The sequence below is a fragment of the Archocentrus centrarchus genome, unplaced genomic scaffold (genome assembly GCF_007364275.1).
Source record: "Archocentrus centrarchus isolate MPI-CPG fArcCen1 unplaced genomic scaffold, fArcCen1 scaffold_40_ctg1, whole genome shotgun sequence".
NCBI lineage: Eukaryota > Metazoa > Chordata > Actinopteri > Cichliformes > Cichlidae > Archocentrus > Archocentrus centrarchus.
This window is the reverse complement of record NW_022060266.1, coordinates 1,571,912-1,586,327: the sequence shown is the minus strand read 5'-3', so window position 1 is coordinate 1,586,327 and position 14,416 is coordinate 1,571,912. Positions and strand designations below refer to the sequence as shown.

Sequence of the window (14,416 nt, the reverse complement as noted above, 5' to 3'; positions counted from 1 at the left end):
GTGGAAATCACATTTGTTTGTCAGATTGTCAAAGAGAAATGAATTTTATTGAAAAAACAGCCTGACTCCTTCTCTCCTCTGTCTTCTATTAGCTGCTGCAGTGTCAAACAGACTTGGGCTAGAAGCATAAAACATTTACACACAGACTGCATTACTGTGACACACAGTTGTAACATGGGCGGCATTTAGTATTGTATGGTTTAACAAATGTAAACTTAGATCGCACACGTAGCATACAAGCATATAAAGAAGCAGTGAAAATGTGGCTCTTGCAGACAAAACTGAAACTCTGACCTCAGATCAGATTATATGTTCAGTATTAGTAACCATGGTAATCTCCATCTTCTTCCACTTATCCTGTTAAGGGTCATATGGGCAGTGGAGCATATCCCAGCTGACATAGGAGGCAGGATACACACTGTACAGGTCACGAACACAGAGAGACGGACAACCATTCACACCTATGGGCAATTTAGAGTGACCAATTAACCTAACCCCAGTAACGTCATGTCTTTGGTCTGTGGGAGGAAACCAGGGTACCTGAAGGAAACCCACGCAGACACGGGGAGAACATGCAAACTCCACACAGGAATCAAACCCAGACCTTCTGTCATTCTAGCTGTGAGGCAGCAGTGCTAACCACCACACCACCGTGCTGCCCAGGTGAAAAGCAAGCCACCTCCTGACACTGAAAACTCACCGTTTAAACTCAAACTCCCTCCCTTACCCATTAATCTCACGCTGTAGCACATCTCTCTCTTAATAAGTCAGCACGCTGTCTCAGACCTCTAGGTCCACTGTGGCAGCCCAGAACAACAGCAGGGATAAATCTGGTGTTAATGAAAGCACGAAATGTGATGAATACAAATAAATTCATTGTTGGGGTTTTTTTTGTGGAGCACATTTAGGATATAGATCTTGGTTCTGTTAAGCTCAGTAGAAACAGTTTTTATCATGAACAGCAAAATGAATCAGTTTGGGGATGGCCCCTTCCTGTTCCAACATGACTGCACACCAGTGCACAAAGCAGCTCCATAAAGACATGGATGAGTCAGTTTGGTGTGGAAGAACTTGACTGGCCTGCACAGAGTCCTGACCTCAGCCTGATAGAACACCTTTGGGATGGATTAGAGCAGAGACTGTGAGCCAGGCCTTCTCTCCAACATCAGTGTCTGAACTCACAGATGTGCTTCTGGAAGAATGGTCAGAAATTCCCATAAACACTCCTAAACCTGTGGAAAGACTTCCCAGAAGAGCTGAAGCTGTTATAGCTGCAGAGGGTGGGCCCACATCATATTAAAGCCTCTGGATTAAGGATGGATGTTACTCAGGTTCATGTGTGTGAAGGCAGGCTAGCAAATACTTTTGGCAGTACAGTGTATATGTATATATAACAGAACCCTGTAGAAATTATTTCAGAGCTGGAAAGTATTACCAAGACTCTCCATCCTCATCATGATATGTATCCAGGTAAACATGCCGATCCAAGTTTATTTTCCAGGTCAGTAATGGACCATAATAAACGCGTTGGCGCATCACTCCTGCATGTGTTGGTGGCTGTGTTACTGCTGGCCAAAAGGCCAACAACAATCCCGTCCAGCTGTTGAGAGCTTCAGCTTACATGGAATGTCAAAGAATTCTCAGTCCTTTTTTCCATAACTAATCTTCTCCAATAAATCTGTTACCCGCTGAAAACAGCTGAGCAGTGCCAACAGTAACTTCAGCACTACATATAAAAATCAGTAAAACAACAAAAACCACATTGCATAAATTAAATATATTTACATGGATCACAGATCGTTCATTTGCTTTAAAAAACAAACACCTTCCCATCTTGTCTCAATATATGTTTTGTGAAAGGAACCCATAAATAAAGTTGCATAAAAATATCAAGACATTTGTTTATTCCTGTGGGGAAGAGTTGGTAAGAAGTCCAATCCTAACATTGACCAAAATCGTAACCTTATCTAGTCCAGCATTCACCATTATTAAGTAGCCCGTCCAGAAAGTTAGAAATCTTCATATTATCCATCACCACAATATGTAACCTGAATCCACAGTCATTTCAACAATCTGTGGATGCAGAAAGAAAATCCTTAATGTGTTCTCATTTCAGCTGGAGTCAGCCAGTAAAGACAACTTTGCATCATGTCACAAAAGCAGCTATTGGACCAAACTTCCATTTCAAGTAAAGCAGACATTCCTCCTCTTACTTGTCCTCCATCTGCTCCCAGATTCCAGACATTTATATTCCACAGCAGACAAGCATCCAGTGAAGTTTAAAAAACCGAACATTTCATCTTGCATCCATATGGTGATAGCAAATTTGTAGCAGCATTGACTTTGCTGATAAACCATAGTGTAGTGTATGTCTTCAGATGGAAAACAGTCAGCAAAGTCTGTATCCAAATCTTCCCATCTTGCGTCATCAGGAAGGAATGTGCTCCCAAGTTTCAAAGTGCTGTGCCAAGGCAAGAACTCCTTCACAACAGTGTAGCTGGTCCTTGGCTTGTTGCATCTATGGATAGATAAGACAAAGGTCTGGTTATGTTACAAGCATCAAATTGTTTTCTGTCAAACTTTATACCCTCTCATGTCACAGAATACTGTGCATGTTGTATAGTGACAGGCACAGGCGGTGACAAAGTGTCACTATCAACACACAGTGGTCCAATGTTGTCCATGTCCTGGGACTTTTGTTTGAATGAAAATAACTGATCTAAGTAGCTCATTTAATATTGGCACCTAATCCTGGAACTTGAAATCTCACTGTTGGGTCCCATGCAGTCTCTCCTGAACACTAAGTGGACAAGTGTAATTTCACCCACATGCAAACACAATCCAAAGCAGGGTGAGAGGCCCATGGAGATCAGAGGTGATGGAAGTGGCTGGGTTAGGGCGGGCCATGAAACACAGCTTAGTTAAGTGGAGACAACAGATCCACCACGTCTGCATGGGGCTCCCTGCTGCTTCATTCAGACAGTGTGAGACATTAAACTCAGCAAAAACCATCAGACGGTAGACATGCAAGCACCTTAGACAATATGTCTGCATTCACCCATCTTCAAACCTTTGTTAAATCAAAGAAACTCTAGTAACAGTGAAGATGAAATGAACCTTCATTTCAATTACATTTGTTTCCACTCTTGCACAATACTAAGGAAATAAAAGCTGATTTCACTTTCTCTTCTGGGCTGTAAGACTGTGTAGTGTTTTATGTTCCTGACATGGTCCTCTGTGGGGAAATCATTACTTTTACATAAAGAATTTCTCCCTCTCCATTTGAAGAGCATGTCTGTCAAATAGTCATTACTCACCAGTGACTGGGGCCAATGAGAATTATTATTAAATAGCACCCCTCAGTGGCTCAGGTTAGCACTGTTGCCACTGAGGGTTTGTGAGGGTTTGTGTGGAGTTTGCATGTTCTCCCCATGCTTGCATTGATTTTATACACAAGTTCCAATTCAAGTATTGAGAAGAAATAAAAAGGCACACAAAAAAACTTGACAAACTTAAGACAACAATAAGAGAGGCACAAAAATAATTTTTTAAGGGTGTACTGGGCAACATGACTGCAGTATCTATCACAGTGTTCTGATTTGAGACAGAAGGCCACATCACAGACACATCACAGACACATCACAGACACTAAAACATGATATCAATGCATAGCTTAGATTAGATTGCGTTTGGATTGCATATGTCACCAGTCCAGTGTAATGAAATGCATTTTGGGTGGAACAGCACACATTCAAGAAGCAGGATGCATTCTTAAAACCACCTCTGCAGATGTCCTGTACAGTTACCTTACGCTCAGCACACTAGATCTCTTTACCAAACTGTACTTTAATACCAGCCTTTTTGACCATCTATCACATACAACAAGGGAACATGGCAACAGACAAGCTCGTGAAAGTGAAAGGAAGAGAAATTTTTTATGGCAACACGTTCATATTAAAATTTGTCTAGAGTTGCTTTTCTGCTCCTCTCCCTGACTTTGCAACCTCTTCATGTGCTCTGTGCACCTGGGAAACTCAGCTACCAAAAAAAAAAAAAAAAATGAACCAGTGCTTTTTAGCAAGCACTGTCTTATGGGCATAATCAGCTCTGGTGTATTCCCGTGCTCCAACACCTCCATATGTCATACAGTGTTACGGGTTAATGGACTAATAGCACCATCCATCCATTTTCTCCTCATTCAATTCAGAGCTGCAAGGGGACTGGAGGTGTCATGGTGCAAGAGGCAGGGTACACCCTGGACAGATTTCCAATGTGTTGCAGGGCCAACACTCACACACACATTCACACTTACAGTCAATATAGAATCATCGATTAACCTAACCCCGTGCATGTTTTTGGACTGTGGGAGGAAGCCGGGGTACCCAGAGAGAACATGTAAACTAGCTGGATTGGAACCTGGGAGCTTCTTGCCATGAGGCAACATTGCTAATCACTGCACCACCATGCCACCCCTTATATACCACCTTTTTACTCAATTTGAGCACTCAGAACACTTTCTACTAGATGTCTCATTCACACCCCCACCCCCAGCCCAACACACCCTTTACCTATACCTAAGCACTTCTATCTAACATTCAGACACTCTGGATACACTGGGGGCAACTCGGGTTTAGTATCTTGCCAAGGATACTTTAACACATGGCCTACAGGAAATGGATCCACTGGCCAATTGGTAGAAGACCTCCTCTATCTGACCTGAGCCAAAGCTGCCCCATAATGTAAAATCAATCTCGAGAGACATCTTCTGTATCCAGTGTCTCAGCCTGAAGCCCACCCTCACGGTCAAATATGACAGCTACAGATGTCAGCTTGTACCCAAGGTCATTTTATATTTACACCAGTAAAAATGAAAATGGCTGAGCTGTATGACCTGTTGCTATGATTAGAATGGGGAAGCAGCTGAAAGGTGAGCGTCAGGTTTGCACCCCTGGTCAGACGGACAGCAGTGTGTGGTCTGAGGTCTGTCAGCTAATACTCGCTCTCTTGCTGTCACAAATACACAATGAAGCACTTAATGCTAGGCCACAAAAAAGGAAAACAAAGGAAGACAACATTCCCAGTCTCTATGTATTAATCAACTGTGGAAAAATGAGAAGCAGGTGCAGCACTGAGCATCAAACCATCAAAAAGGTAAAGCTCAAAACAATACTGCTGAAGTATAATTTCACTAGTTTTCATTCATATACAAGTAATCAAAGTCTATTGAAGGGAAAAATGTGTGCCTCAAACTGAAAAATGGAAAAGAGAAACATGTACTTACTACTCTCCTTTTGCTTGAACATGTGACTTTATTCTGGGAAGAAAGAAAAAGGTGATGCAGATCCTTTTACTTTATTTTATTCAGTAATTATGTGTCATAAATGTGAGGGCTTACCTGCAATCACATCTGTCATGCTCTGTAAAACTTAAATGAATAGTATGTTGCATTAACATGTGTCTAAACCGCATTACCTTGAAGAGAAACAGAGGAGAGGGAAAGGTTGACATTAACAACGAGACAGACACACAATCCAAAAGAGTGAAGGCTAAGTGCTAACTTTTTCTTTTTTATGTAACTGTAGAACATCAAATTTCTCCAGCCAACATGTGGTGACCACAAACGAGCTAGGACAGACTTCACCACACAGACGTGGCTGAAAACAGTACGCCAGGGTAAGACTCACACTTCATTTTCTGTTCCTGGATAATTTGCTTCAGACAGCCACTAAAAGTGTAAAACAAAACACTGGACCTGACGACAGCTCTTCATACACATTTTCTGAAGAATCACAAAAGATGAGAAAAGGAAAGATTTGGGGCTTAACAAAAAAAGCTTCTTCCTCATCGCTGCTCTGTGTTCCTGGATGTATAATGTGATCTTCAGATTAGACATCACATGAGCCATCTCTGTGACAACTAATCAGACTTCACCTGCTGAGACTGAAACATGGCTGAATGACGGATGCTACAGATGAGGACAGTGAAAATGTCCTGTTTGTCAGCGCTGTCAAACAGAGCACAGCTTTTCCAAGCATCCAAAGAAACAAAATTATTTCACAAAAATTTGACATCGTGGGTCAAAATTATTACCTCCCCGATGCTAACATTCACTTCATGCTAGATACCAGGTTTTCAACAAGTCTCACAGATCTCCTGAGCAGCCCCAGCCCATTCTTCTTTGGCAAATCTCTCAAGTTCCTCCAGATTTGATGGTCTCCAACATGGACCCCACAGATTTTCAAAAAAAACTAATGCTTAGAAATGCTGTTAAAAATCCCTGACTGCTAAAAAACTTTGAATAAAACTTTAAATTTGCTCCCTCAAGTTGTACTCTCAGAAAGCCAGAAAAGCTTGTGACTTGAAGGGCCACACACAGAGAACCAACCAGAATCTAACTATGGGATGTTTGAGCCAAACAAACAAAAGAGTTTTGTGGTGTTAGCAATGGCTAAATGACTCCACCTTGCTAGGTGAGCAAAACAAAGAGAGTTTTTCCAACTGCTGCTCCTGAAACACGGTCACCTTCCAAGGCAAAAGGAGCACAGCAGTGGCTCCTCAGGGTCCTACTATTCATTTCTTTCTTTTAACAAAACAGACCTTCCCCTGGAATCACCTGCAGTGTAATGTTGCGTGTTTGTGTGGGTGCACACTCCATGGCTTCGTCACTACAGCAACCCCCACAGAGATTGAGGACCACGCTGGAAGGGATGTAGGTGTGCTCTGTGTCCTCTGGATACTCCTGGAAGATGTCCACCAGAACTTCCCTGGGCTGGCACATGCTCTTGGTAATAACCTCTCTGAAAGAGACAACTAAAAATGACAAGTGAATATAATTTTTATCCAGCCGGACTTATTAATTGTAATGTTCAGTTATCACTGCTGGTTTTTTGAGAGTCCAGCTGTCTTGGAATCAGAGCATTTGTTCTTTTGTCTTCTCTTTAGCAGCTAAAAGTGCTAACACGAGCTCTATGACAGGCAGCAGCTGGATAGATTTTTAGCATATAACAGTCTCATGGGAGCACCCTCAACTTAGCTCTACTTCCAAATCAAGGGCTAAGAGACTTACATGTTTCTTATTATAAATCAAGAGACCCTAACCAACTATAAATGTATTTCACTATTTGTATTTTGTGTAAAATGCATGTACCATAGAGCTCCACCGACTTAAAAATAAATAACAGATGAGTATTTTTTTAATCAGCATAAGCTGATTTTTGACAGAAAGAGTCAAGAATCACCTAACATTTTTCAGTGCACTTCATGGTCTCCATCATTACAACATGGGGAAGTTACTTTGGTCATGTGAGGAGTTTTCTGCACATATGAATCAGTGCATGAGGAAAAGCTGCAGTTTTAGTGACAGGATTAATGAGTTTGCCCTCATGTGTGTCCTCAGTGTGTTTACACTTTTTAACACGTTGTGTGACGTGTGAGAGGGAGGGTGTATGAAGGAGCACATCTGCTCCAACAAGGCCAACCTTGGGTTCAACACAACAAATCTGAGTATGGTACTGAATCAAGGATGAATACTCATGTGTGGACTCTGTTCTTCCACCACAGATGCATGGAGGAAAACAGAACAGCATAAAGGTAACAAGTGTGAATTTACAACAGTGACCTTAACTGATTTATGCCTTTTCTCTCACAGTGAACTTTAAAAAAAGCAACACCTTCATGGCAGCTCTCAAGACCTTTCCTTTAACCATAAAATGGAAACTTTGATTCCTGTCTGCTCTGAACTTGTATTAAGTAACAAATACTTCCACTGAAAACCAAAGTTTGGAACTTTGAATTACGCCGGAGGCAAGTAGATACAAGTGAGCCAACCCTGTCTGCTAGAAGCTACGGTGATCGGGTCTGTACACAGAAGAAACTGAGTTAGTTAGGAGCCCTGTTAGATATATATCACTTACCATCTCTTCTACTCTCCTCTGTTCCCTTGTTAAGACTGGCAGTCTGTAAGAGACACACAATAGACAACCAGTTAAATAAAATCCTTCTGCATAGAACATTACCAACAAAAACTTTCATTATACATACAGACATCCGATCACACTACTTATCCTTACCTATAAAATAAAAGCACAATTACAAACTTAAGGTAAGGACCAAAAGGCCTGCTGAGCCCATTGTTCAGACAGGTCACACACCACACACACACACACACACACACACACACACACACACACACACACACACACACACACACACACACACACACGTCTACAGTATTTTGAAACTGGAAGGATGTTCTTATTTAGTCTAACTTTCAAAAATGGATACAAGTAAAACACTTTAAAAAAAAAAGTGATCAAACGTGTTTTGGCTTTATTTTGAAAGGAGGGACAGGAAGCAGCCCTTGTTCCACTGTAAAACTCGAGATCCTTGGACGATCTACCTTAATCATGTGTGTCTGCTGTAACTGGTGGAAATGTTGCGTGAGAAAGAGGACCAGCGGGCATCACATGTGTCAGCAGGACGCCGTAAGAAAAAATGAATCCGTGCTGGCACAACACCCAGCTCTCAAACGACAGTTTACCCTTAGGTTAAAAAAATGCAGTTTCATATATCAGAGTTTCTAGGGTGATAGTAACCATACACTTAAATTAAAAATGCAGCTAATCCAGCAAGCTGAAATTCTTCATATGATCAATGTAACATATTCTGTCACTTATTCAGCTCCATTACACCAAGTTTAGTGGAGTTTACTGCAGACAAGGAGGAAAGCAAATTTATGATTGATATCAGTATATTATTACCTTCAGATACAAACAAATACTACGGTGTATCTGACCAACAAATCTATAATGTCACTAAATTTAAATTAAATGAAAAATGCCTTGTTTTAAAAAGAATTTAAGAAAAGAACCAACTTTGGTGTGTACGGTTAGTACGCGTATTAAGTCAGTCAAGTCAGACTCACCTTTACAGCCGCCAGGTGAAGAACTGCTGCCAAAAGTACTTGTAGCAAACTAACAAAGTTCATGTTTGTAGTTCCACACAAATCTTTGTGTTTAAGAGCCAAACATGAAACAGGACTGACGATGTCAATAAACCAAAAATAAATACGGCGAAACTTTTCTACAGCAAAACCAAATCCATCTCTCTCACACTCAAGCGTTTACAGGAACCCACAACACGCTCTTCCACAAAGAAATTATGTCTTCTAAAATCTAGACTGGGACCCCAAGAACACTGCGGGGTTTTCTGTCTTTTTTAAGCTTTTTAAGCCCCCAAACATCAAGGTGTGTGTAATGCGCCGTTTGCCGATTATAAAACGACCCGCCACCTCTCTGTGTGTGCCTCTTTTTTCCGTTCGCGCTGTTGCTCTGCTTCTATTTTGCGCTACAGTGGTAAGCTGTCTGGGATGCTGGTGTGTCCTTCTGTGTGACGCTTCGAAGCGTGTATTGAGTAATCAAGGGAGATCTTTGTGAAGCGCGTAACGAGGCTCGTGTCGGTGGCGTATGTGGTGACGTCCGAAGCCTGGGAAGCCGGTCGTACCACGTGACTGATTCAGGAAACAATTCGCACTTGTGGCGTGAGTCAAACTCTAAGGGGCAGCGAAACACAACGGATCCCCCGTCAGTTTGTGGTATTGGGGAGTAATGCAGTCTATTTGCGCTGAACCAGCCACAAAGAGGAGATTTTCCCTGTCTGGGAACATTTTGAGCTGATCTCTCCTAATAAGGTGTGCACATATTCATAAATTATTACTCCAGCTTCATCTGTGCCCTGTGAAGGGGTATTTTCTAAAGCAGGCGAAATAATTTCAAACAAAAGAAACTGCCTGAAGCCCAGCTCTGTGGCAAAGCTGTTATTTCTAAATCAAAATGAATAAATGTCCCTAGGGACATGAGCATAGTTACAAACCAAGTAACACAATCACACTCACATCACAACACTCTCCCCAATTTATTTCCACTTTCACTCTTGACCCCACCATTGTATCATAAAGACAGGCACTGTCTTTATGATACATATATAATAATATATGTAATAATATATAATAATATATATTAGTTAGTTCCAGAGGTGGGGAGTAACGAAGTACAAATACTTCGTTACTGTACTTAAGTAGATTTTTCAGGTATATGTACTTTACTTGAGTATTTATTTTTCTGAGTACTTTTTACTTTTACTCCCTACATTTTTACACAAGTATCTGTACTTTCTACTTCTTACATTTTCAAACAGACTCGTTACTTTTTAACACGTCAGAGAGAAGTTTGAATTTCCGGTCAGTGCGCCGTCAAACGATCTGAGCCTAATCGGAGGAATAATAACACATAAGAAACAATCGTACTGGCGTATCCTCCATCCCCGGGGCTTCTCGGGTACAAAGGGATTAAATAAGCAAACCCATATAATTAATGTCTCATTTATAGCCCAGTATCAGGGGTTACAGCGAGCCGGACCGAGTCCATAAGTTGTGCTCGCGGGACATACTGAAGAGGAGCGAGCACAAAGGGAGTAACCTGTGGCAGGTAAATGCAACGTTTCTAAATGCTCAACAAATATCAGCAAACACACAAAGTGTGTGCAGTTTGTCACACAGTGTGTCAGCTAGCTAAAAGAAGAGCTGCTGTATTTTAGGGAGAGCAAAGAGAGAGAAGTTCACTCAGAGATGGAGAAACAGGAAGGAGAGGAAGAAGAGAGGTTAGATTTAAAGGTAAGGACTGCAAAACAAACTGAAGTATGCTGACTTTGTGTTATTCAAAGATTATATTAAAATACTGCAGTTCAGTGTGTAATAAACAGGTCAGCTTGGTGTACTGTATTTACAGTAAAGCTCTGTGTTGGTGCACAGAGGCTGTGTTCATGGTCAGAGTTACAGGTTACATCAGTGCAGCAGAGATGAGTTTGAGTCAAAGCTGCTGATGTTGAGATTCATTCACTGAATCCAACATTTCTACAGCCTGTATGCTGTCAGTGTAGGGGATGGAGATCAGCTCAGAGAGCTGTGAAATACTGGGTTACATCTTTGTGAGTTCACTTCATCCACACAGAGCAGTAAACCTCAGAGCAGCAGCAGTAGGTCAGCTGATCACAGCCTGCACACCAACATCATTTACTGCAGCTACAATAGAAAGCTGTGGTTCTTCTCCCCATGCAGAGCCACTACAGCTGATCTTAAAGTTCCTCCACCTTCTGAATCCCACTGTAACCCCTGAGTATCCTCATGTTGGTGTTTAGGTGGAGGCACAGTCACCCTCTACTATGGAGGACACAGAGAACAGAGCTGTGTTTAAATTCCCTTTCACAGTTTGTGTCCTACAGAACAGATTCAAGCTGAGTGCATTCATTAGGATTAAAATTTAGATTGGAATAACATTTGTATTCTCATTTGTATTCTCATGTGTTGGGGGGCAGTCTGCCTCCTCTACACTACTAATGCCGGATTATTGAATTGGGACCCGCAGTCCGGGAGATCTTCAACTCCCACCTCCGGCAGAACTTCGACAGCATTCTGAGGGAGGCTGAGGACATTGAGTCCGAATGGACCATGTTCCGCACCTCCATTGTTGAGGCTGCTGCTCAGAGCTGTGGCTGCAAGGTGGTTGGTGCCTGTCGTGGTGGAAACCCCCGAACCAGATGGTGGTCACCGGAGGTGAAGGGAGCCATCAAGCTGAAGAAAGAGTCCTATCGGGCTTGGTTAGCCTGTGGGACTCCGGAGGCAGCTGACAGGTGGAAAGGAGGGTGCGTCCGTTAGTCGAACCTCGGATTCAGGAGGAACAATGCGGTTTTCGTCCTGGTCGTGGAACGCTGGACCAGCTCTTTATCCTCTCAAGGATATTCGAGTGTGCGTGGGAGTTTGCCCAACCAGTCTACATGTGCTTTGTGGACTTGGAGAAGGCATTCGACCGTGTCCCTCGGGGTGTCCTTTGGGAGGTTCTGCGGGAGTATGGGGTGTCTGGCCCATTGTTGCGGGCCATTCAGTCCTTGTACAACCACAGTGAGAGCTTGGTCCGTATAGCCGGTAATAAGTCGGATTTGTTTCCTGTGGGTGTTGGACTCCGTCAGGGCTGCCCTTTGTCACCGATTCTGTTCATAAGTTTTATGGACAGAATTTCTAGGCGTAGCCAGGTGGCGGAAGGCTTCTTCCTTGGTGGCCTCAGAGTCTCATCTCTGCTTTTTGCAGATGATGCGGTTCTGTTGGCTTCATCAGGGGGGGGCCTCCAGCTCGCAGTGGAACGGTTCGCAGCCGAGTGTGAAGCGGCTGGCATGAGAATCAGCACCTCTAAGGGGCTCGACACACGGGGAGCGACGTCGCTCGCTCTCCATTCATTTCCTATGGAGCTTGTGCGATGAGGCGACAATCGCTTGCCCTCCTCCAGCTAAGCGACCGGCGACATTCGTGCATGTGAAATTTCGAGCTCGTACACGTAGACGTGCACACGCGACCAGGCGACGCGACACAACAAAGTTGGAAAATGTTCTACTTTTGTCGCTGTCGCGTGGCACTAAACCAATCAGCAAGAGTTTCATTGACTGACCAATGAGCGAAGAGTATGCTACACGCTGCAGTCTGCAACCACTTTCAGCAAGAAGGAAAGCATCGTTTTAGCTGTGTTTGACTTTCCTATATTATATGACACTTCACGCAGTGATTATCGAGTTAAACATAAAAGGCAGCCATATGAGAACGTGTTGGTGCAAGACTAACGTTAAACAGACGGATAGAGAGGACTTTTGTGCTAATATAGGATGAACGCGAGGTTGTCTTTTTCTTTTGTAGAGGAGACTTAACAGCAAGATTTCTGTCAGTTCAAATAAAATCTTCAGACTCCTCATCTTTATTGGCGTGTCTGACACGGACTGCTTTTAAAATGTCTAAATCCCTCCAGTTTCATAACCAATCACATTTCTTGGAGACGAGTGACGTAAGAGCGCGATTCGCAAAGCTGCCGTCGCTATCGCCTCCCGTGTGTTCGGTTTCACCCCAGTGGCGATGCGACCCATTCGTCGCTGTCGTTTGTCGCTCCCCGTGTGTCGAGCCCATAAGTCTGAGGCCATGGTCCTCAGCCGGAAAAGGGTGGAGTGCCATCTCCGGCTCAGGAACGAGTTCTTGCCTCAAGTGGAGGAGTTCAAGTATCTCGGGGTCTTGTTCACGAGTGATGGGAGAAGGGAACGGGAGATCGACAGGCGGATCGGGGCTGCTTCTGCAGTGATGCGGACGCTGCACCGGTCCATCGTGGTGAAGAGGGAGCTTAGCATAAAAGCGAAGCTCTCGATTTACCGGTCGATCTACGTTCCTACCCTCACCTATGGTCACGAGCTTTGGGTAGTGACCGAAAGAATAAGATCGCGAATACAAGCGGCAGAAATGAGTTTCCTTCGAAGGGTGGCTGGCCTCTCCCTTAGAGATAAGGTGAGGAGTGCGGCCATCCGGGAGGGGCTCAGAGTAGAGCCGCTGCTCCTCCACATCGAAAGGAGCCAGTTGAGGTGGCTCGGGCATCTGATTAGGATGCCTCCTGGCCGCCTCCTGGGTGAGGTGTTCCGGGCATGTCCCACCGGGAAGAGGCCCCGTGGTAGACCCAGGACACGCTGGAGAGATTATGTATCTCAGCTGGCCTGGGAACGCCTTGGGGTCCCTCTGGATGAGCTGGAGGAGGTGGCTGGGGAGAGGGAAGCCTGGGCTTCTCTGCTTAGGCTTCTGCCCCCGCGACCCGGCCCCGGATAAGCGGAAGAAAATGGATGGATCGATGGATGGACCCGCAGCAGGTGATCGGTCAGAACCACATGGATGTCTTGCTCGCTTTATTTTGCTTTATTTTCACCACCAAGGCAGTTACAGCTGTTCCTAGCTGTAAGTAACACGCGGCTCCCCTGCGGGGGTTTGCCGATGTAGAACACCTCCTCTACCGCTGGGGTAGGTGTGGCCTCACTGGCCTCAGCCGCCCCCAATGTCCGACCTCTTCTCGTCTCCGTCCTTTTTCCCACTGGCTGGTGCATTAAGATAGTGCAGGGCGAGGAGATGCCTATTATTACAGGACTTACAGAGCATCTTCAGGTTGCAGTCTGAGGCTCTGTGCTCCCTACCACACCTCCAGCAATGGTTATTCTCCTGTATCCAACTACGCTTCTGCGCTGTGCTCAGATACTTAAAGTTTGAGCAGTTATTCAGCGAATGCTTGTCATTGTCGCAGAATGGGCAGAATTTCTTCGCACTTTGGCCTAGCCCCACCTCCCTCGGTTTTAGTTTCGGTACCTACCATGAGAATGGAAGCCTTGGTAAGTAGCCTCGTAGCAGGCCTGAGGTCTTTGGGCCTTGCATCAACGTCTTTCTTGGGGCGGTACTGCGCGATATCCTCCTGGATCTGGAGCTCATACTCTAACCAGTGAGCCAGATCCCAAAGCGTGGGGATCGGGATCCGCAGAGGGTGTATATACCGCCTGAACCCAGATCTGAGCTCGT

The 14,416-nt window shown here is 44.1% G+C and overlaps 2 protein-coding genes across 3 annotated transcripts in view; both read right to left on the bottom strand.

Annotated features, from left to right (window-relative positions):
* Window positions 1–2,448, bottom strand: part of cep162 (centrosomal protein 162) — a 35,552-nt gene extending 33,104 nt beyond the window's left edge. The window contains exon 1 of the mRNA XM_030724687.1: window positions 2,214–2,448. The gene's annotated coding sequence lies outside the window, so the exon portion shown is untranslated. The remainder of the gene's footprint in view (window positions 1–2,213) is intronic.
* Window positions 2,382–9,389, bottom strand: LOC115776890 (vascular endothelial growth factor A-A-like). 2 transcript variants are annotated; one of them, XM_030724690.1, is made up of 6 exons: window positions 8,924–9,389; window positions 7,914–7,956; window positions 6,614–6,810; window positions 5,396–5,472; window positions 5,282–5,314; window positions 2,382–2,518 (listed from the first exon to the last, which is right to left on the bottom strand). In XM_030724690.1, coding segments are annotated over exons 1-6 (414 nt in total). In that variant the 5' UTR covers window positions 8,987–9,389; the 3' UTR covers window positions 2,382–2,517. The 2 variants fall into 2 exon arrangements, with proteins under 2 accessions (XP_030580550.1, XP_030580551.1); XM_030724691.1 differs by lacking the exon at window positions 8,924–9,389 and adding an exon at window positions 8,399–8,433.
* Between the last annotated feature and the right edge of the window lie 5,027 nt (window positions 9,390–14,416).

Excerpts from the sequence above, each read along its gene's own strand:
- LOC115776890 (XM_030724690.1), bottom strand. The coding sequence starts at position 8,986 with ATGAACTTTGTTAGTTTGCTACAAGTACTTTTGGCAGCAGTTCTTCAC. Across the intron at positions 7,957-8,923 it reads TTCACCTGGCGGCTGTAAAG|ACTGCCAGTCTTAACAAGGG; the intron begins GTGAGTCTGACT and ends TGTCTCTTACAG. Across the intron at positions 5,473-6,613 it reads CACGCAACATTACACTGCAG|GTAATGCGGTTTAGACACAT; the intron begins GTGATTCCAGGG and ends TTTCTCTTCAAG.